Below are 27,094 nucleotides of genomic sequence, written 5' to 3'. Positions count from 1 at the left end.
ATTTGGGATTAGCGTATTCTAGTAACGGTAATGGAAACCTGTCACCACCCAACTTGTAATGAGCCCCTTATGTACTAGTCTGTGAAGTGCTTGAACTGCATGGGTTAACTTGCTAGGGTTACATGTTTCTCTATATATGTGCGTGTGTACTGTTGAGAGAAGGGACGGGTAAGAAAAGCTTCTGGTGAGGTTACCGGAAGTGTAACAAGCTGGTGAATAAACCGGCTATTGTATTGTGCATGCACGGGTGTAGCCCAAGGGGCTGTGCGAATGTAATACATGTTAGCCAAGGAGAACAATGAACAACCAACAAGAACTTCCCTACTTCCCCCCTACCTATCCAATACCTCTCTCTAATCTTCTGCCTGGTTACCCTAACTCCCTCTAACTACCCAACCAAACTTCCACATCCCTCTTGTCCCATGGGTATCCGCGGGCCAGGTGGAATCACACTTCATGATTTGCTGGCACACCCTTGGTGGGGTGGTTGGAACTGGTGCATCCTGCTTATGCGAGGAACATACTTTGGGACCAGAAAATGACAGAAGAGATGTAGTCCTCCAGAGCCAGAAATGTAAGATCCTGCCAGTCTCCATCAAACAAAATACAAAAGGTACCAGATTACAAGAGCCAAGGAAAGCTAACTCTGGAAGATACTCCCAGCCCCAAATTCCAAGCGCAGAAAACATCTGAAGAACATGTTCCATAAATAGGCATTAAGATGGTTGCCTAGAACAGCGCATATGACCACCACTGAGTATCTCAGTGTAGAAATGGACGTCATCTCGATCGAAGATACTGCTCGCTCTAATAATAAAGAAAAGCAATGCAACGTGTTTGTTTCCATTCAATCGACAGCTCTCTCGGATCAGGAAAAAAGCGTGTGAGGATCACGGCATGCATGCCCACAACGAACAGTGAAATTAGTAGAAAGGCTATCAAAAAACAAACTCCCAGTAATGATGCTGCCAATAACAGATTATTACTCGGCTCAGGGCAACCAAGAGCAGAATATGACCGAGAATAAGGAGCCAAACGAAGTGAACGATCTATGCTCTGATCACTGTTCCAAATTGGCAGAGGAACTTACCGGCAAACTTACAGCTGCTGCCCCTATCTTGGCTCTAAGACCTTTGAAATGGTCGTTATAGCCCTGATTATCCCACACCGAGCAGATCATTTGACTCCGACCATGGACACAAGATGTCTGTCTTTTTCACTCCCATGGCTAGCGTTCCCCCGACTTCCCTTCCCTCTCCCATAATGCAGCATCATAGGGAACAGGATGAGCTCCTTGAGGAAGATCTTGACCAGAACCTCCAACCATCGTACCAAGTAATGCAGGTGGAACCTGCTGCCCCATCGATTGCAGCAAGTGAGAGATCTGTTCTCCCAGATCAGTCTCCACCTGACTGAATAGGAGCTCAACTCCAAAGGGGGGACCTCATCAACAATAATGGTGACGCGATTACTCAAGATGATCTTAGCATCTGCTCTTTGGATGTGAAAGACAACTGCTCCTCAGAAACTATCTTCTCTGAACTAGAGTCCATATTGAGGCAGCTATTGAATAAAAGGGCCTCTGCCAACACCAAAATTAACCTGTTGTGTTCTAACCATGAAAAGGTTACACCTTTTTTTAACACCATGCGTAAGTGTATGAACACTCCTATTAAATCAACTCACCAGATGAGCAATGACATCAACAGCTAGATCAATTGCCCTAAGACGCAACAGGAAATACATGTCCCCCTTCCCATTATACCAGTTCCCACTACCACATGAGCAACAAAAGGACTGGACACTGACCAGAACACATGGTATCAACGTAAAAAGAAACAAGTGGTCAGGCAAGCCTCAATGTATGAACATCTCGCTGATAAAACAAAATGAATTCACAAAAAGATGTCAAGTCTCATTCCAGTGGAGCCTGGCAATCTTGCTACTATATCTCAGGGGATCAACCTTCTTCCGGAGGCTAACATCAACACACCACCTCCTACTCCACCACAAAATGGGCTACCCTCTGCTGCCCTCAATTGTGTGTCCCACATTCCACTTATAGTGGGCGATGACATCACCACAACCTGTACTGATGACACAATGGAACACCAACAGCAACTTGTGGCAGAAGAATTACTGACAGGCCAACAATCACGCCAGCTCACCATTGAGAAGGAGAGCCTTTCCAGAGAAGCTCTAAACCTGGGGAAAGACAACACTGATACAGAAGTCGCGTTAAACTCACAGCCAAAGCACCAGGGGGAACTTTGATATTAACTGCCCTAAACCTCTATCATAGTACACTCTCTTGAATCAGTGGACACAGCAAGCCGCCTCTGCCTCCACGATGACGCTGGCTACCTTTACATTTCATCATAAGGCTTCACTGAGAGAGAGTGCCTACGAGGACTCCATGGCTAAACGTACGCTCTCTACCGCCATCATGTGTACGGAAATGTATTGGCAACTCCCTGGTCTGGGACTATATTACACTAAAATCTAACACTGTGAACACCAGGGAAATTGTGGGTGCTTGGGAAGGTGTACCAAGGCAAAACAGGGAATGTCAGCTATGTGGGGTGGCAATCATAGAAACAGTGAAACATCTTCTCTTTGAGTGTGAGGCGCTGGTTCACTAAGAGCTTCAACAAAGCTGGCTATGAATATGTGGAGTGAAAACACACCGAATGAAGGATGGGACTTATACTTGAGTGGAAGGAGCGAATCATGCCTTATTTATTTCACTGTATCATGGAGGAAGATGTCCAGCATACTGGACAGCTGATGTCAAAACAACTTTCTTAGAGTCACAGTAACTATACTGACATGTTGTAGTTTTGAGCATGTGACATTATGTACTCTTATGTTAGTCAAGTCTTTTGAACATCTTTTTCTGAAAAGTTGTGTCTATTCAAAACTATACCACAATACAGAAATAAAATATTGCAACTACACATGGTTGCCGAGCACCCACAGGTTGCCTTGAAGCTCAGCCACCACCTTTGCCGCATAGCTCATGTCCACAGCTCCTGGCTCATCTCTCAGCCACTTTTCCACCTCTGGGATAGTTTTATCACTTGAGACAGTAATAGTGATCTCTTTGAAATGTTCACTTGCCGGAAATAAGTATTGGAAGTAGAGGCCGGCAGACATGTCAATTAGGGTCTCCCCTTGCACGCCACCTGGTGAGAAAAATATTCACACTTGTGAGGAGAGACAATATAAAGGCACAATGCTTCCAAATTCATCAAGCGTTTGGTTGATTCTAGCAAAAAGGACAATGGAGATCATGAAAACTTTGTTGCATCAAAAGGATGGGAAAAATAACAGAACATGGGGAAAACGTCCTAGACAAAATGAGAGGAAGAAGTGAGCAGGAACGATTGGGAACTGAGTTACACTACTTATATATATATATATATTTTTTACTGTTAACTGCTACATTACTTTTCACAGCATTGTTCAACATTCCTGATTTCTTTCTTTTTTTTTAGGTAAAGGGTAACTCTTCATTTTACCATGCTATTGAAATTACAGGTAAATGGAAATCTGTGTGACTGTCCACAAAGCCCAGATGCCATCTCAGACTTGATGGATTCTACCTGGCTTCATCTTAGGCCGTGGAAGATGAACATTTATAAAAATGTAATGCTTGCCATCAACTGATAAATTCTTGGTTTTGGGCATCTATACATATTTTAGGAAGCTCTGGTTGGGAGCTCTCTTGATATCAGGAACAACTTTGTACTTACCCTAAACTGTGAACATGTAGCTTGAACCAATGTGACAGCACAGGCTTATAGAATAGGCAGCCCTAATATAAGAAGACCAAAGGGGCATGGGGTCCCTGCTTATCTAACTTCTGGACATTGGACCTGAAACCTGTCCCTCTGCACCTGAAGTGGTGGAGATTTTCAGCCGGAAGACTAGTGACAACCTGCAAAACCCCACCCAAAGAGAAGTACCTCTTTGTAGGCACTTTGCTGGCTCACATTCACGTCTATCAGGCAAGATGGATAATGCCTGTCCAGAAACACCCTACTTAAATATGAGACAATGTTCACTTTCTCTCAGGGAATGACTATCACAATTATATTATGGTTGCGTCGAACCACTATCACCTTTCACTGTTGTCAGTTATTACACCTTTAAACACAGTTTACCGCCGGTAGCGTCTCTCTGAGGACACTTCGAGGGTTAGGACCAGGACTAGCAGACACTTGGAGCTGTAGCCCCTTATGAAAGACAAACATTTACAAGAACTGCCTGCGAAGTCTCTTTTACAATACCCTTGAACCATAAATGCACCGAGGCTTCCATACCAACCACACTCAGCTCTCTCATATCCATCTGGGCTGCATTAAGCGCCACATCAGCAAACTAACATATATGCTGCCTGCTTTTCTGCTGCTCTTACCCTCTCTCTCTGTCATCCCGCCCACGTATGTTCTTCTCCTCTCATCCCCCAAAGAACTTTGTAACAAAGAATATGTTCTAGAGCTTTGAGTGTGTGATTCCTCACTTGTAAAAAAAAACCCAAAAAACAGGTGTTCTATGTTAGGGTTTTGTTATATGTTTAGTTTTTTAAAGATTTTAGTCATTTAGTCACCATCACCTGCCCTCATCTCTCTAAGATTTCTAACCTCTCTCTTTCCCCTGGACTCTTCCCTGCCTCCTTCAATCTGCAACTGTACTATACTTTTTGAAGAAACACTCTAGTGACCCAAATGTTCCAGTGAATTATCGCCCGGTTTCCCTCCTAAACCATTAGTCAGGGGTCTTTGAGTGGGTGGCCTTCGAGCGGATCACTAAGTACCCTGAGGATAATTACCTTAGGGATTCACTTCAATCTGGCCTCCGCAGTAAACACTCCACTGAAAATGCACGCATGCATGTCTCCAACTTTCTCTTTGATGCTCACAACTCCAAACTCATCTTTACATATTTTTACAAAGGTAGCGGGCGCCCCTCTCTCGCAAGAACAGACATGATAACCTGTTCAGTGGTTATTAACCACTTGAGAGTTCGCAGCCACTGCTTTTACTCACTGTGCCTTTCACAGATGGGAAATATCCATTTGCATATCAGTCTTTGTCCTGCCCAGGGGCAGTCCAGCACCGAAATACAATGGCAACTCCAATCTGAACGAGAGTACCACCAGCAACCCCATACACGTGTTTCACCCTTGTTGGGGATCATCAGTGAGGTGAAGCTGATGCCTCTCTAAGCACAGTGAGAGGGAGACCACGTCTGGTTGCCCCCAGGAGACCTAGGGTTACCAATCCCAGGTTCCTTAAAAAATAGTTTTACAAAGGTAGCGGGCGCCCCTCTCTCGCAAGAACAGACATGATAACCTGTTCAGTGGTTATTAACCACTTGAGAGTTCGCAGCCACTGCTTTTACTCACTGTGCCTTTCACAGATGGGAAATATCCATTTGCATATCAGTCTTTGTCCTGCCCAGGGGCAGTCCAGCACCGAAATACAATGGCAACTCCAATCTGAACGAGAGTACCACCAGCAACCCCATACACGTGTTTCACCCTTGTTGGGGATCATCAGTGAGGTGAAGCTGATGCCTCTCTAAGCACAGTGAGAGGGAGACCACGTCTGGTTGCCCCCAGGAGACCTAGGGTTACCAATCCCAGGTTCCTTAAAAAATAGTTTTACAAAGGTAGCGGGCGCCCCTCTCTCGCAAGAACAGACATGATAACCTGTTCAGTGGTTATTAACCACTTGAGAGTTCGCAGCCACTGCTTTTACTCACTGTGCCTTTCACAGATGGGAAATATCCATTTGCATATCAGTCTTTGTCCTGCCCAGGGGCAGTCCAGCACCGAAATACAATGGCAACTCCAATCTGAACGAGAGTACCACCAGCAACCCCATACACGTGTTTCACCCTTGTTGGGGATCATCAGTGAGGTGAAGCTGATGCCTCTCTAAGCACAGTGAGAGGGAGACCACGTCTGGTTGCCCCCAGGAGACCTAGGGTTACCAATCCCAGGTTCCTTAAAAAATAGTTTTACAAAGGTAGCGGGCGCCCCTCTCTCGCAAGAACAGACCACTTGAGAGTTCGCAGCCACTGCTTTTACTCACTGTGCCTTTCACAGATGGGAAATATCCATTTGCATATCAGTCTTTGTCCTGCCCAGGGGCAGTCCAGCACCGAAATACAATGGCAACTCCAATCTGAACGAGAGTACCACCAGCAACCCCATACACGTGTTTCACCCTTGTTGGGGATCATCAGTGAGGTGAAGCTGATGCCTCTCTAAGCACAGTGAGAGGGAGACCACGTCTGGTTGCCCCCAGGAGACCTAGGGTTACCAATCCCAGGTTCCTTAAAAAATAGTTTTACAAAGGTAGCGGGCGCCCCTCTCTCGCAAGAACAGACATGATAACCTGTTCAGTGGTTATTAACCACTTGAGAGTTCGCAGCCACTGCTTTTACTCACTGTGCCTTTCACAGATGGGAAATATCCATTTGCATATCAGTCTTTGTCCTGCCCAGGGGCAGTCCAGCACCGAAATACAATGGCAACTCCAATCTGAACGAGAGTACCACCAGCAACCCCATACACGTGTTTCACCCTTGTTGGGGATCATCAGTGAGGTGAAGCTGATGCCTCTCTAAGCACAGTGAGAGGGAGACCACGTCTGGTTGCCCCCAGGAGACCTAGGGTTACCAATCCCAGGTTCCTTAAAAAATAGTTTTACAAAGGTAGCGGGCGCCCCTCTCTCGCAAGAACAGACATGATAACCTGTTCAGTGGTTATTAACCACTTGAGAGTTCGCAGCCACTGCTTTTACTCACTGTGCCTTTCACAGATGGGAAATATCCATTTGCATATCAGTCTTTGTCCTGCCCAGGGGCAGTCCAGCACCGAAATACAATGGCAACTCCAATCTGAACGAGAGTACCACCAGCAACCCCATACACGTGTTTCACCCTTGTTGGGGATCATCAGTGAGGTGAAGCTGATGCCTCTCTAAGCACAGTGAGAGGGAGACCACGTCTGGTTGCCCCCAGGAGACCTAGGGTTACCAATCCCAGGTTCCTTAAAAAATAGTTTTACAAAGGTAGCGGGCGCCCCTCTCTCGCAAGAACAGACATGATAACCTGTTCAGTGGTTATTAACCACTTGAGAGTTCGCAGCCACTGCTTTTACTCACTGTGCCTTTCACAGATGGGAAATATCCATTTGCATATCAGTCTTTGTCCTGCCCAGGGGCAGTCCAGCACCGAAATACAATGGCAACTCCAATCTGAACGAGAGTACCACCAGCAACCCCATACACGTGTTTCACCCTTGTTGGGGATCATCAGTGAGGTGAAGCTGATGCCTCTCTAAGCACAGTGAGAGGGAGACCACGTCTGGTTGCCCCCAGGAGACCTAGGGTTACCAATCCCAGGTTCCTTAAAAAATAGTTTTACAAAGGTAGCGGGCGCCCCTCTCTCGCAAGAACAGACATGATAACCTGTTCAGTGGTTATTAACCACTTGAGAGTTCGCAGCCACTGCTTTTACTCACTGTGCCTTTCACAGATGGGAAATATCCATTTGCATATCAGTCTTTGTCCTGCCCAGGGGCAGTCCAGCACCGAAATACAATGGCAACTCCAATCTGAACGAGAGTACCACCAGCAACCCCATACACGTGTTTCACCCTTGTTGGGGATCATCAGTGAGGTGAAGCTGATGCCTCTCTAAGCACAGTGAGAGGGAGACCACGTCTGGTTGCCCCCAGGAGACCTAGGGTTACCAATCCCAGGTTCCTTAAAAAATAGTTTTACAAAGGTAGCGGGCGCCCCTCTCTCGCAAGAACAGACATGATAACCTGTTCAGTGGTTATTAACCACTTGAGAGTTCGCAGCCACTGCTTTTACTCACTGTGCCTTTCACAGATGGGAAATATCCAATTTGCATATCAGTCTTTGTCCTGCCCAGGGGCAGTCCAGCACCGAAATACAATGGCAACTCCAATCTGAACGAGAGTACCACCAGCAACCCCATACACGTGTTTCACCCTTGTTGGGGATCATCAGTGAGGTGAAGCTGATGCCTCTCTAAGCACAGTGAGAGGGAGACCACGTCTGGTTGCCCCCAGGAGACCTAGGGTTACCAATCCCAGGTTCCTTAAAAAATAGTTTTACAAAGGTAGCGGGCGCCCCTCTCTCGCAAGAACAGACATGATAACCTGTTCAGTGGTTATTAACCACTTGAGAGTTCGCAGCCACTGCTTTTACTCACTGTGCCTTTCACAGATGGGAAATATCCATTTGCATATCAGTCTTTGTCCTGCCCAGGGGCAGTCCAGCACCGAAATACAATGGCAACTCCAATCTGAACGAGAGTACCACCAGCAACCCCATACACGTGTTTCACCCTTGTTGGGGATCATCAGTGAGGTGAAGCTGATGCCTCTCTAAGCACAGTGAGAGGGAGACCACGTCTGGTTGCCCCCAGGAGACCTAGGGTTACCAATCCCAGGTTCCTTAAAAAATAGTTTTACAAAGGTAGCGGGCGCCCCTCTCTCGCAAGAACAGACATGATAACCTGTTCAGTGGTTATTAACCACTTGAGAGTTCGCAGCCACTGCTTTTACTCACTGTGCCTTTCACAGATGGGAAATATCCATTTGCATATCAGTCTTTGTCCTGCCCAGGGGCAGTCCAGCACCGAAATACAATGGCAACTCCAATCTGAACGAGAGTACCACCAGCAACCCCATACACGTGTTTCACCCTTGTTGGGGATCATCAGTGAGGTGAAGCTGATCCCTCTCTAAGCACAGTGAGAGGGAGACCACGTCTGGTTGCCCCCAGGAGACCTAGGGTTACCAATCCCAGGTTCCTTAAAAAATAGTTTTACAAAGGTAGCGGGCGCCCCTCTCTCGCAAGAACAGACATGATAACCTGTTCAGTGGTTATTAACCACTTGAGAGTTCGCAGCCACTGCTTTTACTCACTGTGCCTTTCACAGATGGGAAATATCCATTTGCATATCAGTCTTTGTCCTGCCCAGGGGCAGTCCAGCACCGAAATACAATGGCAACTCCAATCTGAACGAGAGTACCACCAGCAACCCCATACACGTGTTTCACCCTTGTTGGGGATCATCAGTGAGGTGAAGCTGATGCCTCTCTAAGCACAGTGAGAGGGAGACCACGTCTGGTTGCCCCCAGGAGACCTAGGGTTACCAATCCCAGGTTCCTTAAAAAATAGTTTTACAAAGGTAGCGGGCGCCCCTCTCTCGCAAGAACAGACATGATAACCTGTTCAGTGGTTATTAACCACTTGAGAGTTCGCAGCCACTGCTTTTACTCACTGTGCCTTTCACAGATGGGAAATATCCATTTGCATATCAGTCTTTGTCCTGCCCAGGGGCAGTCCAGCACCGAAATACAATGGCAACTCCAATCTGAACGAGAGTACCACCAGCAACCCCATACACGTGTTTCACCCTTGTTGGGGATCATCAGTGAGGTGAAGCTGATGCCTCTCTAAGCACAGTGAGAGGGAGACCACGTCTGGTTGCCCCCAGGAGACCTAGGGTTACCAATCCCAGGTTCCTTAAAAAATAGTTTTACAAAGGTAGCGGGCGCCCCTCTCTCGCAAGAACAGACATGATAACCTGTTCAGTGGTTATTAACCACTTGAGAGTTCGCAGCCACTGCTTTTACTCACTGTGCCTTTCACAGATGGGAAATATCCATTTGCATATCAGTCTTTGTCCTGCCCAGGGGCAGTCCAGCACCGAAATACAATGGCAACTCCAATCTGAACGAGAGTACCACCAGCAACCCCATACACGTGTTTCACCCTTGTTGGAGATCATCAGTGAGGTGAAGCTGATGCCTCTCTAAGCACAGTGAGAGGGAGACCACGTCTGGTTGCCCCCAGGAGACCTAGGGTTACCAATCCCAGGTTCCTTAAAAAATAGTTTTACAAAGGTAGCGGGCGCCCCTCTCTCGCAAGAACAGACATGATAACCTGTTCAGTGGTTATTAACCACTTGAGAGTTCGCAGCCACTGCTTTTACTCACTGTGCCTTTCACAGATGGGAAATATCCATTTGCATATCAGTCTTTGTCCTGCCCAGGGGCAGTCCAGCACCGAAATACAATGGCAACTCCAATCTGAACGAGAGTACCACCAGCAACCCCATACACGTGTTTCACCCTTGTTGGGGATCATCAGTGAGGTGAAGCTGATGCCTCTCTAAGCACAGTGAGAGGGAGACCACGTCTGGTTGCCCCCAGGAGACCTAGGGTTACCAATCCCAGGTTCCTTAAAAAATAGTTTTACAAAGGTAGCGGGCGCCCCTCTCTCGCAAGAACAGACATGATAACCTGTTCAGTGGTTATTAACCACTTGAGAGTTCGCAGCCACTGCTTTTACTCACTGTGCCTTTCACAGATGGGAAATATCCATTTGCATATCAGTCTTTGTCCTGCCCAGGGGCAGTCCAGCACCGAAATACAATGGCAACTCCAATCTGAACGAGAGTACCACCAGCAACCCCATACACGTGTTTCACCCTTGTTGGGGATCATCAGTGAGGTGAAGCTGATGCCTCTCTAAGCCTAGGTCTCCTGGGGGCAACCAGACGTGGTCTCCCTCTCACTGTGCTTAGAGAGGCATCAGCTTCACCTCACTGATGATCCCCAACAAGGGTGAAACACGTGTATGGGGTTGCTGGTGGTACTCTCGTTCAGATTGGAATTGCCATTGTATTTCGGTGCTGGACTGCCCCTGGGCAGGACAAAGACTGATGTGCAAATGGATATTTCCCATCTGTGAAAGGCACAGTGAGTAAAAGCAGTGGCTGCGAACTCTCAAGTGGTTAATAACCACTGAACAGGTTATCATGTCTGTTCTTGCGAGAGAGGGGCGCCCGCTACCTTTGTAAAATCATCTTTACATATGCTTGTATTATTATTCAGTGCCTTTATTAGTTTACAAAGAAACATTTGCACCATAAATACAAAACTACTTTCCCTGGTAGAAATACACACATACAGAATATAGTATATAAAACATAAAACTCCATACATTAAAATATGAATAGTTTTCGAAACATGTGCATGCCTCACTGCAATGTGCACTGGATGGCTCTCTGCTGCCTCAAGCTGAACTCTTTGGAAACCAAAGTCACCTTTCTCCTGGTTTCTAATGCTATCCTTCCCTCCTATCTTTTTCCCACCTGACTTTCTTGCTCCCTCACCCAAGGCTTGCAACCTTGGGGTCCTCTTCGAAAGCAACCTTTGACTGCAACAATTCATCACTGCCACCACCTCTGCTGTTCGCATTTACCTTCTCAACATTCAGAAAATGTCTTACTCACCACTCTACAAAATCTCTAATCTCCACCCTTGCGCTAAGCAAACTCTACAACTGCAAGTGCTGATTCCATGGATTTTCCTCTCTACTCCTTCCTCCTTCTAGACAAAGTCCCCAACTTCAAAACCCACACTCTCAGCAACCTACCCAAATCCTCCCCCACCTCTACCTACAACCAACATGCAGGGGCTGGCTCTCAATGCACTGAAGTGCTGTTTTCAAATTCTGTCTCCAAGCCTACAATGCTATCAATGGTCTTGCTACTCAGCACATGGCTGACTATCTCCGTTTAATCACCATTCCATTGCCTCTGCTACTCTTCTGCCTTCAACCTCACAGTCTCATACCTCCTCTGTGTCTCTTCTCTCTTCTCCTCTTTCTCCCTCCTCACACCACTGCCCAGAGAAGGAGCTCCCCCCACCCTCTCCCTCATCCTCATTCTCCTTCCCTGACCCCACCACTTCCTCAGTATGATGTAATAGCGTAATTGTGTATAGTTGTACAGTACTCAAAATTAGTTTGCTGCAAATGACCCCTAGGTTAATGTTACCTTTGTAAGTCACCTCGCTTTTTTTGTCCCTGTTCTATGCCACACTTTGTACACTCCTTCATAAACTGGCTCACTACTTGGTTTCATCTTTGTACTATTGGAGAGGCATCCTTCCAGGGAATGCATCTGCCATCTGTAAATGTGTTATTGTAAGTCATTTCTGATCGAAATTAACATCCCTGTAGTTCAAATAAAGACAAATGCAAATACAATCCACCATTCAGTGTGTGGATTAAGTGAAGGGCAAATGATACTCACCCGAAGAGAATGTTTTAACCAAAGGACGAAACAGCTGCAATATGGTATCATCAAAAAAGCTTGATTCATTTGCAGTGTAGCTTTGCATCATCTTCCTTGGATCAAAATATTTCTCAAAAAAGTCGTTCAGAGTACTATTGGATGCCATTTCCTCTTGTATGACGTTAGCACATAGCACACTACCCATCGGTAACGCTTGAACTTCCTCTATATAGCAGTGAATCTAAATTGTAAATCACAGACAAACAAATGAAACATTCATGTGATCCAAACGTCATTAGAAATTAATCTTTACAATCATTATTAATAGTTCCAAATGTTCTGTTGACTTTTCACGAAGCATCGGTCTGAGCAAAAGAAATTATATATTTCAAAGACATACTTAAGCAAAAACAAAAAATAAAAGAATCTTGCAAATGCAGTGACATTTCACTGCCCATGGTATGTTGGAAATCCTCTGCCTCAGTCGGCGACAGGAAAGCATGCAGGAAGCGCCACTGACTCACAGAAATCTTGTCATGGAAGGTCGATTTTGAAATTAGGGTTAACTCTCTGTGGACCATTGGTGGACAATCTAATCTTTACTTTCTTTTACAGAGGTTTGATTTGTATTATGCCCTCAACTCTATACAAGTAATCTATTATTAGTGTTGTGTGATATATCTACCTGTTAATAGTCATTGTTCATAGTGATATTTGGCCATAAATAAATATCTGTATTTTTATACATACTGTCTAAGTGTAATTTGTGATTCCCATTGTGTGTACTCATTGTGGACCCTTTACAAGCTCACCACCTCTTGAGACTTAGCCTAGACCCTCATCACTGCTACCGTGAACTGGTTTGGCTACAGCTCCCCAGAGTTGTCCCCGTCACAATATAGCTTGGCCTTCTATACCTCTGTTCACAAGGCCAGAGCATAGAAAATTAATCCTAACACTGGAGTGATGGAGTAAATCCCCATTCATGGAGTCCCATAGGACTCCATGAGGGGATTTGCTATAATTACCACCACCAGCAATGCTGTTGCCCTGAAACAAAAAAAGGGTAGGTCTGACTCTGGGGGTATTCATGGAACTGCTGACAAACTCATATGCCCCATCATGGGTTTTTTTAGCCCTAAAATCTTGCCAAGTGTAGTCCAGGAATCCAGGAGCGTCACTCTGGAGGGAACTACTCAGTGAGGTTACTATGAGCAATATGTTCCATTCTTTCAGAATCGACAATGATGGTTCCCTCATGTATTTGTGTAATAATTTAAAGCAGAATTCATTGGGTTTGGCTCATGGCAAAACTGAATATGTTAAGGAAATTAACTTATCAGCGAGTCCTAATTTGGTCGGGTTGGTAACAGACTCGGAATGAGTGCCCCAGTATCGAAAAGAATACCCTTTTAAAGATAACATTGTTACAGGGTAATTCATAGAATTTCGCAGAAAAGTGTCGCAAGTGGCTGGCGCAGAGTGTCCGCGTGCGATTGTGTGCGCCAGGCACGTGCGCTAAAACCGATTTCCGCGCACAGCGTATTCATGGATTTCATGCTCCCAAATCAGCCGTGGTGCAGAGAATCGCAGCGACCCTGCAGCAGCACCAGTAACGCCCCCAAGAACGCCCTCGCGCAAGGAAAAGCCATCAACATCGCTAAATCATCGCAAAGGGCTGCGCTAACCCTGGACCAGTTTACAGGGTTGCCAAACAAGGAACGCAAAGCGGGCAACCTTCATATCAGGAGTACGCGGGAAGTTTTACACGCGATTAGCCAGGGTACGTGTATTACAGGGGTACGCGGGAAGTTCAACACGCGATTGTCCAGGGTACGTGTATTACAGGGGTACGCGGGAAGTTCAACACGCGATTGTCCAGTGAACGTGTATTACAGGGGTACGCGTGAAGTCTTACATGCGATTAGCCAGGGCACGTGTAATACAGGGGTACGCGGGAATTATCACACGCGATTTGGCAGGGTACGTGAATTACAGGGGTGCGTGGGAATTATCACACGCCATTTTGCTGGGTACGTGTATTACAGGGGTGCGTGGGAATTATCACACACGATTAGGCTGGGTGGGTCCTCACAGGTGTTCCCTGTACACCCTCCACGGCCCCTGCAGGCAGCCCACAAAACAGGGGACTACCCTGCACACCTGATCATGTCCCCCTGCACCCCCACCCCCCAGCCACCAGGGGCACCCACCACCAGGCCCCCACCCATGTCTCCTACCACCCCCACCCCCCAGCAGTGCAGGGGCAGCCTCCACCAGGCCCCCACCCATGTCTCCCACCACCCCCACCCCCCAGCAGTGCAGGGGCAGCCTCCACCAGGCCCCCACTCATGTCTCCCACCACCCCCACCCCCCAGCCACCAGGGGCACCCTCCACCAGGCCCCCACTTATGCCCAACCCATGTCTCCCACCTCCCCCACCCCCCAGCAGTGCAGGGGCATCCTCCACCAGGCCCCCACCCATGTCTCCCACCACCCCCACCCCCCAGCAGTGCAGGGGCAGCCACCACCAGGCCCCCACCCATGTCACCCACCACCCCCACCCCCCAGCACTGCAGGGGCAGCCTCCACCAGGCCCCCACCCATGTCACCCACCACCCCCACCCCCCAGCAGTGCAGGGGCAGCCTCCACCAGGCCCCCACTCATGTCTCCCACCACCCCCACCCCCCAGCAGTGCAGGGGCAGCCTCCACCAGGCCCCCATTCATGTCTCCCACCACCCCCACCCCCCAGCCACCAGGGGCACCCTCCACCAGGCCCCCACTCATGCCCAACCCATGTCTCCCACCACCCCCACCCCCCAGCAGTGCAGGGGCATCCTCCACCAGGCCCCCACCCATGTCTCCCACCACCCCCACCCCCCAGCAGTGCAGGGGCAGCCTCCACCAGGCCCCCACTCATGTCTCCCACCACCCCCACCCCCCAGCCACCAGGGGCACCCTCCACCAGGCCCCCACTCATGCCTGACTCATGTCTCCCACCACCCCCACCCCCCCAGCCACCAGGGGCATCCTCCACCAGGCCCCCACCCATGTCTCCCACCACCCCCACTACCCAGCCACCAGGGGCACCCTCCACCAGGCCCCCACCCATGTCTCCCACCACCCCCACCCCCCAGCACTGTGGGGCACCTGCCAGCAGGCCCCCACCCATGTCACCCACCACCCCCACCCCCCAGCAGTGCAGGGGCATCCTCCACCAGGCCCCCACCCATGTCTCCCACCACCCCCACCCCCCAGCCACCAGGGGCAGCCTCCACCAGGCCCCCACCCATGTCTCCCACCACCCCCACCCCCCAGCCACCAGGGGCACCCTCCACCAGGCCCCCACCCATGTCTCCCACCACCCCCACCCCCCAGCAGTGCAGGGACAGCCTCCACCAGGCCCCCACTCATGTCTCCCACCACCCCCACCCCCCAGCAGTGCAGGGGCAGCCTCCACCAGGCCCCCACTCATGTCTCCCATCACCCCCACCCCCCAGCAGTGCAGGGCCAGCCTCCACCAGGCCCCCACTCATGTCTCCCACCACCCCCACCCCCAGCCACCAGGGGCACCCACCACCAGGCCCCCACCCATGTCTCCTACCACCCCCACCCCCCAGCACTGTGGGGCACCTGCCAGCAGGCCCCCACCCATGTCCAACCCATGTCTCCCACCACCCCCACCCCCCAGCAGTGCAGGGGCATCCTCCACCAGGCCCCCACCCATGTCACCCACCACCCCCACCCCCCAGCCACCAGGGGCACCCTCCACCAGGCCCCCACCCATGTCTCCCACCACCCCCACCCCCCAGCCACCAGGGGCATCCTCCACCAGGCCCCCACCCATGTCTCCCACCACCCCCACCCCCCAGCCACCAGGGGCACCCTCCACCAGGCCCCCACCCATGTCTCCCACCACCCCCACCCCCCAGCCACCAGGGGCACCCTCCACCAGGCCCCCACCCATGTCACCCACCACCCCCACCCCCCAGCCACCAGGGGCACCCTCCACCAGGCCCCCACCCATGTCTCCCACCACCCCCACCCCCCAGCCACCAGGGGCATCCTCCACCAGGCCCCCACCCATGTCTCCCACCACCCCCACCCCCCAGCCACCAGGGGCACCCTCCACCAGGCCCCCACCCATGTCTCCCACCACCCCCACCCCCCAGCCACCAGGGGCACCCTCCACCAGGCCCCCACCCATGTCTCCCACCACCCCCACCCCCCAGCAGTGCAGGGGCAGCCTCCACCAGGCCCCCACTCATGTCTCCCACCACCCCCACCCCTCAGCAGTGCAGGGGCAGCCTCCACCAGGCCCCCACTCATGTCTCCCACCACCCCCACCCCCCAGCCACCAGGGGCACCCTCCACCAGGTCCCCACTCATGCCCGACTCATGTCTCCCACCACCCCCACCCCCCAGCACTGTGGGGCACACTCCACCAGGCCCCCACCCATGTCACCCACCACCCCCACCCCCCAGCCACCAGGGGCACCCTCCACCAGGCCCCCACCCATGTCTCCCACCACCCCCACCCCTCAGCCACCAGGGGCAGCCCCCACCAGGCCCCCACCCATGTCTCCCACCACCCCCACCCCCCAGCAGTGCAGGGGCAGCCTCCAACAGGCCCCCACTCATGTCTCCCACCACCCCCACCCCCCAGCACTGTGGGGCACCAGCCAGCAGGCCCCCACCCATGTCCAACCCATGTCTCCCACCACCCCCATCCCCCAGCAGTGCAGGGGCATCCTCCACCAGGCCCCCACCCATGTCACCCACCACCCCCACCCCCCAGCCACCAGGGGCACCCTGCTACAGGCCCCCACTCATGCCCAACTCATGTCTCCCACCACCCCCACCCCCCAGCACTGTGGGGCACCCTCCACCAGGCCCCCACCCATGTCACCCACCACCCCCACCCCCCAGCCACCAGGGGCACCCTCCACCAGGCCCCCACCCATCTCTCCCACCACCCCCACCCCCCAGCACTGTGGGGCACCTGCCAGCAGGCCCCCACCCATGTCACCCACCACCCCCACCCCCCAGCAGTGCAGGGGCATCCTCCACCAGGCCCCCACCCATGTCTCCCACCACCCCCACCCCCCCAGCCACCAGTGGCACCCTCCACCAGGCCCCCACTCATGCCCAACTCATGTCTCCCACCACCCCCACCCCCCAGCACTGTGGGGCACCCTCCACCAGGCCCCCACCCATGTCACCCACCACCCCCACCCCCCAGCCACCAGGGGCACCCTCCACCAGGCCCCCACCCATGTCTCCCACCACCCCCACCCCCCAGCACTGTGGGGCACCTGCCAGCAGGCCCCCACCCATGTCACCCACCACCCCCACCCCCCAGCAGTGCAGGGGCATCCTCCACCAGGCCCCCACCCATGTCTCCCACCACCCCCACCCCCACAGTCACCAGGGACAGCCTCCACCAGGCCCACACCCATGTCTCCCACCACCCCCACCCCCCAGTCACCAGGGGCACCTGCCAGCAGGCCCCCACCCATGTCACCCACCACCCCCACCCCCAAGCAGTGCAGGAGCATCCTCTACCAGGCCCCCACCCATGTCACCCACCACCCCCACCCCCCCAGCCACCAGGTTCACCCTCCACCAGGCGCCCACCCATGTCTCCCACCACCCCCACCCCCCAGCCACCAGGGGCATCCTCCACCAGGCCCCCACCCATGTCACCCACCACCCCCACCCCCCCAGCCACCAGGGGCACCCTCCACCAGGCCCCCACCCATGTCTCCCACCACCCCCACCCCCCAGCCACCAGGGGCACCCTCCACCAGGCCCCCACCCATGTCTCCCACCACCCCCACCCCCCAGCAGTGCAGGGGCAACCTCCACCAGGCCCCCACTCATGTCTCCCACCACCCCCACCCCTCAGCAGTGCAGGGGCATCCTCCACCAGGCCCCCACCCATGTCTCCCACCACCCCCACCCCCCAGCAGTGCAGGGGCAACCTCCACCAGGCCCCCACTCATGTCTCCCACCACCCCCACCCCTCAGCAGTGCAGGGGCATCCTCCACCAGGCCCCCACTCATGTCTCCCACCACCCCCACCCCCCAGCACTGTGGGGCACCTGCCAGCAGGCCCCCACCCATGTCACCCACCACCCCCACCCCCCAGCAGTGCAGGAGCATCCTCCACCAGGCCCCCACCCATGTCACCCACCACCCCCACCCCCCCAGCCACCAGGGGCACCCTCCACCAGGCCCCCACCCATGTCTCCCACCACCCCCACCCCCCAGCCACCAGGGGCATCCTCCACCAGGCCCCCACCCATGTCACCCACCACCCCCACCCCCCCAGCCACCAGGGGCACCCTCCACCAGGCCCCCACCCATGTCTCCCACCACCCCCACCCCCCAGCCACCAGGGGCACCCTCCACCAGGCCCCCACCCATGTCTCCCACCACCCCCACCCCCAGCAGTGCAGGGGCAACCTCCACCAGGCCCCCACTCATGTCTCCCACCACCCCCACCCCTCAGCAGTGCAGGGGCAGCCTCCACCAGGCCCCCACTCATGTCTCCCACCACCCCCACCCCCCAGCCACCAGGGGCACCCTCCACCAGGCCCCCACTCATGCCCGACTCATGTCTCCCACCACCCCCACCCCCCAGCACTGTGGGGCACCCTCCACCAGGCCCCCACCCATGTCACCCACCACCCCCACCCCCCAGCCACCAGGGGCACCCTCCACCAGGCCCCCACCCATGTCTCCCACCACCCCCACCCCTCAGCCACCAGGGGCACCCTCCACCAGGCCCCCACCCATGTCTCCCACCACCCCCACCCCCCAGCCACCAGGGGCATCCTCCACCAGGCCCCCACCCATGTCACCCACCACCCCCACCCCCCAGCCACCAGGGGCACCCTCCACCAGGCCCCCACCCATGTCTCCCACCACCCCCACCCCCCAGCCACCAGGGGCACCCTCCACCAGGCCCCCACCCATGTCTCCCACCACCCCCACCCCCAGCAGTGCAGGGGCAACCTCCACCAGGCCCCCACTCATGTCTCCCACCACCCCCACCCCTCAGCAGTGCAGGGGCAGCCTCCACCAGGCCCCCTCTCATGTCTCCCACCACCCCCACCCCCCAGCCACCAGGGGCACCCTCCACCAGGCCCCCACTCATGCCCGACTCATGTCTCCCACCACCCCCACCCCCCAGCACTGTGGGGCACCCTCCACCAGGCCCCCACCCATGTCACCCACCACCCCCACCCCCCAGCCACCAGGGGCACCCTCCACCAGGCCCCCACCCATGTCTCCCACCACCCCCACCCCTCAGCCACCAGGGGCACCCTCCACCAGGCCCCCACCCATGTCTTCCACCACCCCCACCCCCCAGCAGTGCAGGGGCAGCCTCCACCAGGCCCCCACTCATGTCTCCCACCACCCCCACCCCCCAGCACTGTGGGGCACCTGCCAGCAGGCCCCCACCCATGTCCAACCCATGTCTCCCACCACCCCCACCCCCCAGCAGTGCAGGGGCATCCTCCACCAGGCCCCCACCCATGTCACCCACCACCCCCACCCCCCAGCCACCAGGGGCACCCTCCACCAGGCCCCGACTCATGCCCAACTCATTTCTCCCACCACCCCCACTCCCCAGCACTGTGGGGCACCCTCCACCAGGCCCCCACCCATGTCACCCACCACCCCCAGCCACCAGGGGCACCCTCCACCAGGCCCCCACCCATCTCTCCCACCACCCCCACCCCCCAGCACTGTGGGGCACCTGCCAGCAGGCCCCCACCCATGTCACCCACCACCCCCACCCCCCAGCAGTGCAGGGGCAACCTCCACCAGGCCCCCACCCATGTCTCCCACCACCCCCACCCCCCCAGCCACCAGGGGCACCCTCCACCAGGCCCCCACTCATGCCCAACTCATGTCTCCCATCACCCCCACCCCCCAGCACTGTGGGGCACCCTCCACCAGGCCCCCACCCATGTCACCCACCACCCCCACCCCCCAGCCACCAGGGGCACCCTCCACCAGGCCCCCACCCATGTCTCCCACCACCCCCACCCCCCAGCACTGTGGGGCACCTGCCAGCAGGCCCCCACCCATGTCACCCACCACCCCCACCCCCCAGCAGTGCAGGGGCATCCTCCACCAGGCCCCCACCCATGTCTCCCACCACCCCCACCCCCCCAGCCACCAGGGGCACCCTCCACCAGGCCCCCACTCATGTCTCCCACCACCCCCACCCCCCAGCACTGTGGGGCACCTGCCAGCAGGCCCCCACCCATGTCACCCACCACCCCCACCCCCCAGCAGTGCAGGAGCATCCTCCACCAGGCCCCCACCCATGTCTCCCACCACCCCCACCCCCCCAGCCACCAGGGGCACCCTCCACCAGGCCCCCACCCATGTCTCCCACCACCCCCACCCCCCAGCAGTGCAGGGGTCGCAGGCAGTCAGGCAGCAGCAGGTGGGAGCGTGCTCTGGGCTCTGGGGGGGCAGTAGTTCGGCCTTCCGGGCAGGAGCGTGGTATTCCGTGTGCGTACGCGTGGCCAGCTTGGTACGGAGTGATTTGGCACGTGAAAATCCTGCACGTCAGCGTGAAAACCGAGGAAAGGCCCTCAGCGCGTAAGCGCGTCTGTGACGTGACCCGCACAGGTGTTTCCCACACAGCACGTGATGACAGAGCACACGTGGAAAGACTGCACGTCAGAGTGTAATCGCGTGTGATTGGTGGAAATGGCCCTACACGCAGAAGTGACAAAGCGTGTGATTGGTGGAAATGGCCCTACACGCAGAAGTGAGAAAGCGTGTAATTGGTGGAAATGGCCCTACACGCAGAAGTGACAAAGCATGTAATTGGTGGAAATGGCCCTAGCGCGTACACGCCGCGTAAGTGACGCTGGACGTGTGGGCCTGTATAAAAGGTACGTGTAGAACACGTTTTCCTTGTACGTGCTTTTCGTGGAGAGCGAGTGGGTGAATTCTGTACTTCTTGTCGTTTCACACGCGATTTACTTCACGGCGTTTTAAGTTCGTATTCCCTGTTACCTCTGACAGCTTTTTCTCTTTTTTCGCTTTTACTGGTTTACCTGGGCCTGTTCCCTCAAACAGTGTTCCCTTCTACTGTTGTCCTGTCTCCTCAGACAGCGTACAAATCTTCTTTTGGCGGGGGTGTTGCCAACCAAACGTGCTCCTTTTACACGCTCGTTTACCAGGCAGATGGTGAGTCACGCATGTATCTAACATCTGTGCTTGCCCCGTGTGTAGCCTACCCCTTCAAAGGTCATTCTAGGCTGCGTGTGACACGCATACGTTGATTCTTGTGTTACTGGGTGCCACAGCGTAGTGCAGGTTTTTCTTTCTGCACACGTGGTCTAGGAGGGGTTGCGTGCACGTCATCTCCCTTTTTTGGGGCTCCTGTGCGTAGCGTGACCCGTCATCTTTCCCCAGGGGTTACAATCAGCCTTGCAAGAGCACTAGGCTACAATTACCATCTGGTACCCAACCCCTTTGACCCCCAATTGCCCAGGACAATAGTTTACAGCCACTCCCATACGCACATTTACATCAGTGCCATGGCTGGGAGGCGAGGATTCCGTAAGGGTGGCAAAGGTGGAAGAGCCACAAGTGGTGGCCGTGGTGGATCCGGTAGGGGACGTGGTCGTTACTTGCAGGGTGAGCCTGTCCCCCCATGTGTGGAGGACCAGTCAAGGGCACCCATAATCCCCCCCCCTCCTCCCGTTGAGGCTGATGTGGCTGACACCATCCATGCTCAGCCCTTGTTGGACCAGCCCATTGTGGCACCAGATCTGGCTGACTCCATGGCTGACTTCCAGGTCAGCAGGCCTATGACACGTGCGCTGGTGCACGTTGATGTCACCATGCCACGTGCATCTGGGCCAGCAAGGTCATCTGCTGCACCAAGGAGGCAGGGCGGAGAGGCTGCAGGGGCAGCTGTGGCTCCATCCACCCCATCCCTCACACACCCAGCCAGGACAGTGTCGGTCCTAGTCCATGCTGCTGACATTCCCCCTGACACCATCACACTAGAGCCAATGCCTGCACCAACTCCCATGCTGAGTGTGCAATCCCACACTCCTGATACAGAGTCCACCAGGGCTCCTGCCCCTAGTGTCCAGAGCGGCGCAGGACACTCAGGATCACCACCACCTTCCAAGCGGAAGAGGAAGAGTGCTCGTCCGGCACAGGCTGATGCCCCAGACACGGCTACACAGTCCGGCCCGTCCAGGAAGCCCAGCTTCACGGATGACTAACTGAATGCACTTGTCGAGTATGTGTCCGAACATGACAACGAGATGGTCATTGTTGCAGGATCCAAGACCACACCTGCACAACGCCAGGCACACTGGCAGACCGTTGCGGACATCGTAAGTGCCCTTGGAATCGTGAGGCGCACAGCCAATGATTGCTATAAGCGCTGGAATTACCTAAAGCGCAGGGCAAAGAGTAAGCTGGCCTCAAGTCATGCCGCAACTCTAGTGACTGGAGGTGGGTCTCCAGTAGTAGACATGGAACTCACTCCACATGAGTCAGTCGCTGGGACCTACGTCACGGAGGAACAGATCCAAGGCGTGGGAGATCTGGCTGATTACGAGGCATTGTCCGGTGAGTGCACATGCATGTGTGTGTCATCCATGTGCATGGTGTGTGTGTGTGGGCTTCTGTTTGTGTGCCAGGTGAGAGTGTGTGCGCCTGAGTCGTATGGGTCAGCCATGTGCTTCATGCAATCCTTCCTGCGCAGCTGCATTTGGCCATAGCAGTATCCCTTCTGCCAACAGTAGACATCTAGCCCAACTGCACGCCAGTTGCCCTTGAAGTGTCACCTTGCCACAACATAGTTGCTTATTTTTCACTGTTCATTCAGTCAGATTGTTTGCATTCCCCCACTTTTACTAGGCATGTCGCTGTCCACTAGTCACATGTCTGACATGGCTATGGTAAAGTGGAGTGACTTTGTTACCTGGATATCATTTGTACACACATGTCCCTGTGCAATTGGACCATTTCAGACTGGCAGCTCCAGGTGAAAAATCTGACCTGTTAGAATTAGAAAAGCGATTACATGCGGGAACTGGACTGAATGAATAGGTGCTGCCCTCCTCTCCATCTTCACTCAATAGCAATGGTACATGCCATCTGTGTGATGGCATGTGTGTTTCACCTGGCAATCACAGGCCAATGTGTGATGCCACTGCCAGGCAGCATGCAGAAAATGTGTTCATCTTCCATCTTGGTGTCATCAGTGTGTGCCATTTGCCTGCACTTCATACGCAGTGAGGGTGCATGCATGGGAGGGTTTTAGTCATGTGGGACATGTGTCAATCAAGTACTGGTTCTCTTGCTTCTCAGCCCTCATTGTGTGCCATGGTGCTAATGCCTGTTTCCATTTCTTTGTTTTTATGTCTTTGCAGGGGAAGACGCACCTGATACTGCTGGGGTTGTGGAGATGGTGCAGACCCAGGAGGGGTCCGAGGGCCGACCAACCACCAGTGAGGGACGTGGTGTGGTGGTGGGGGAGAACCCACAAGTGCTGCAGGTCGTGCTCTCAAGGGGTGTCTCTGGCTGCACCTCCCCCGAGCTGTACTCAGGTGTTGATTCGGATGAGACCTACGTGCCGTCGCAGGTGAGTGTTCCAGGGAGGGATTCTGTTCTGTCTCACCCACCTGCACCAGGGTCAGAACCCTCGATGGGGATGTCAGTGTTGGCAGCTACGCCTTTGGTGGTTACGGATGCAGGGTCACACTCCGCGACATCTGATCCTGTTCCTGGGCCAGCAGATCAGAGGGGGAATGCAGTCCTGCAGCCTCAGGCAGTGCCGGCACAGCAAGGCGCAGTTCGCCTTGCCCCAGACAGGTGTGGTGCCCGCCGACGTGGTGGCCGTACGCCACCTGGCAATACCGCATGGGAGCAATCCATTTACGGTATGGCAACCCAACAGGCTGCATCATCCGAGATGATGGCTCAGGCCATGGATAGGGTGGCCACTTCCATTGTCCCCCCCAGAAAGGCTGATGGAGCGACTAGAGCAGGCAACCGACTCCATTTGCCAGTCACACAGGGAGGACATGTTGGGGTCCAACAGGGACAGGCGGGCGGCACTGGCGACTCTGCAGGAGGCCATCTCCATTGAGTCCCAGGGCCACAGGGAAGCCCTGAGGCAGGAGCTCCTTCACCTCAGGACGACTCTTGTTGAGCTTGAGGCTTCAACACACCAAAGGACAGAACAGCAGCTGGAGCGTCTCACCCGTACGCTCTCAGCTGAGATGCAGGCAACGAGGGCGAAGGTCCGGGCATGCCGTGAGTTGTTGCATGGGGACCTCCGCACACTCATCCTCCAGAACCAGACCTACCACACCCGCATGCTTGCAGCCATGGAGGAGCAGACTAGGGCCTTGCGTGGGCTGCCTCCCATAGTGCAACCACCTCCGGATGCAGCTGCACAGGGTGATAATAGCGACAGCAGTGATACTCCCACAATAGGGTAGCCGTGTGGGCCATGAGCTCATGGAGGTGTTTTATTTTCCGAGGATCCACGCAGGTGGGTTCTGGTGTGCATCCTGTCCTCGGACCTCCTGGGTGGCCTCCCCAACCCCCCCGGGCCCATCAATGGCCATTTTTGATTGTTTCTTATTTTTATTTTTATTTATTTTATTCCCTATTTTTTTGGGACGATTTGTTGGCTTCCGTGGTTCCTGTGGGCATACGCTGCATTGTGGCTGGGCACATGCAGGCTTGTAATGTATTTGGTTCAGATGCTTGGGTTTGAGTCACACACACCCCTCCTGCTTCCCGTTTCCATGGGCTTGCAAAGGGTGTGCCCAAGTGACAGTGAATTACACAGTGACGTTGGACTCCCATGAGCTGTGTGGCCAGTCTGTAGTCAATACTGTGTATACATTCCTAGTGCATATTGCTGTTGTGTTGTACACTGCATGTTGCATTGATGTGTAACTCATCTTCTGTGTCTACCTCCCAATTTGCAGGTCCCTTCCTCATGTCTACACAAGGACCTCTAGTCTGGAGATGGGGTCCATGTTGGCAGCAGTGCACCTACAACTCTACATGGCGCCAACACTGCACAGTTGGTAGTGGTGGGAGTGCAGGCATTTCCAGGTGGTGAGACTACTAATATGTAACATTTGTGATGTCATGTTAATGGTAGTACGTGCTCAAGTATGTTGTTGGTCCGGCATTGCTGTGAGCATTTCAGGTGTTGCAGGTTTCTAATAGGGACACTGTCCATAGTGACACTAGTTGTCATGTTGTGGGGATTACTTTGTTTACCTGCAAATAGCATGACATGGCACGGTGTGTCGTGTGGCGGTGCTGGGGTTGGGTTGGCTGACATGGCACTGTCCTCTTGTTGCATTTTGCAAGTGGGTATTCATTTTAGCTGCTTGAATGTGTAACTTCACAAAACTGCATTGGTGGTGTCTGTGTGGGTAGGGATGCACACATTGTGACACTTCCAGGTGAAAAATCTCAGGCTGATTTGGTATTCATGGTTAATTCTCCAGACATTCAGGATCAGTGTCAGGTTGAGTCATCATTGATTGTCAGATGGAATGTGCCAGGGCAGTGTGCACTCCACAGGGGTGTGATTTCTATGTGAAGTAATTAGCCACTAGCTGTGTACGGGCTGCCTCCCCCGTGCCCTTTCCCCTGCCATGCGCAGCGGCTGTGCATGTGGTTGGGGATGTGGGGCCACCACCATGTCCACGGCCAGGCCCCGGCGTGTTGCAACGTTGTGCAGGACACATGCTGCCACTATGATCCTGCACACTACTGGGGGAGCGTATAACAGCTGGCCGCCAGAACGGTCAAGGGAGCGAAAGCGTGACTTTAGCACTCCGAATGTGCGCTCCACTATGCCCCGGGTCGTAATGTGGGCTGTGTTATATCTTACCTCGGGTGGCGTGGTGGGGTTCCGAATTGGCGTCATCATGTGGGGGCTGAGAGGGTAGGCACTGTCCCCTGTGGAGGTGGAGATTGGTATCATGGGTGGGGTTGTGACCTTGCTCAGTATCCAACATGCATGCATGTGCAGTGGCATACATACTCACCAAGCAGCCATGTATCGCCATGCCGCCCAGCTTCTAGGTCCCGGCTTAGGGTGGACATTCAGTAAATGAAGCTGTCGTGGGTGGACCCGGGATAGTTGGCATATACTGAGGTGATGATTCCCTTGGCATTACATGCTACCTGCACGTTGATGGAATGCCAGTGCTTGCGGTTCCTATAGATGTGCTCAGATGCCCTGGGGGGACGTAGAGCCATGTGGGTGCAGTCGATGGCACCTAGCACTTTGGGGAATCGTGCCACACCGTAAAAATCCAGGGCGGCAGCATGCCTTTCTGCAGGTGTTCTGGGCAGGTATATGTGCCTGCGGACTGATGGGCGTGCAGTGATGATGTTCAAGACCTGGTGTAGGCAGCGTGACTGGGTGGCCTGTGACACCCCACCCACTATGGCACTTGTCCGCTGAAATGATCCAGTGGCTAAGAAGTGCAGTACATTGAGGACCTTCTCCAGGGGGCTGAGTGCTTGGGAGCACAGGGTGGGTGATGTGAGGTCATCCTCCCACTCACTCACCGGGTCCAGTATTATGTGTGGTGGAAACCTGTACCTCCCATACACCTGGTCATCAGGCATCCCGAAAAGGCTGGTTCTGGGTGTGAATATTCTGGCCCTGACTATCCTCCTCCTCCTCCTTTGGTAGCCCACTGCCACTGCTGCTAGGAACGGTATGTTCATCCTGGCGTCTGAGCTTGTTATTGTTAAAGTGCGCAAATTTATGCTTTGCGCGTGTTCTAGGTGAGCGTGTGACCCTCGCACCCCTGGAATCCAGTTCCCAGTCCAATAGCGTGTGGAAATTCCCACGCACCACGGGATACAGGTGCGCTGACGTATTTGCGTGTGTAAGTGCCCGCGCA

The 27,094-nt window shown here is 54.3% G+C and overlaps 1 protein-coding gene across 1 annotated transcript in view; it reads right to left on the bottom strand.

Annotated features, from left to right (window-relative positions):
- LOC138489583 (indolethylamine N-methyltransferase-like) overlaps window positions 1-27,094 on the bottom strand; it is a 45,175-nt gene that overhangs the window by 2,865 nt on the left and 15,216 nt on the right. The window contains exons 2-3 of the mRNA XM_069617291.1: window positions 12,157-12,379; window positions 2,978-3,185 (exon numbers count right to left, since the gene is read on the bottom strand). Coding sequence (XP_069473392.1) covers window positions 2,978-3,185; window positions 12,157-12,343 — 395 coding nt within the window. The 5' untranslated portion in view covers window positions 12,344-12,379. The remainder of the gene's footprint in view (window positions 1-2,977; window positions 3,186-12,156; window positions 12,380-27,094) is intronic.

Source organism: Ambystoma mexicanum, chromosome 9 (assembly GCF_040938575.1).
Source record: "Ambystoma mexicanum isolate Mex_15411 chromosome 9, UKY_AmexF1_1, whole genome shotgun sequence".
In the NCBI taxonomy this organism is placed as follows: Eukaryota; Metazoa; Chordata; class Amphibia; order Caudata; family Ambystomatidae; genus Ambystoma; species Ambystoma mexicanum.
This window is presented reverse-complemented; position numbering and strand designations above follow the sequence as displayed.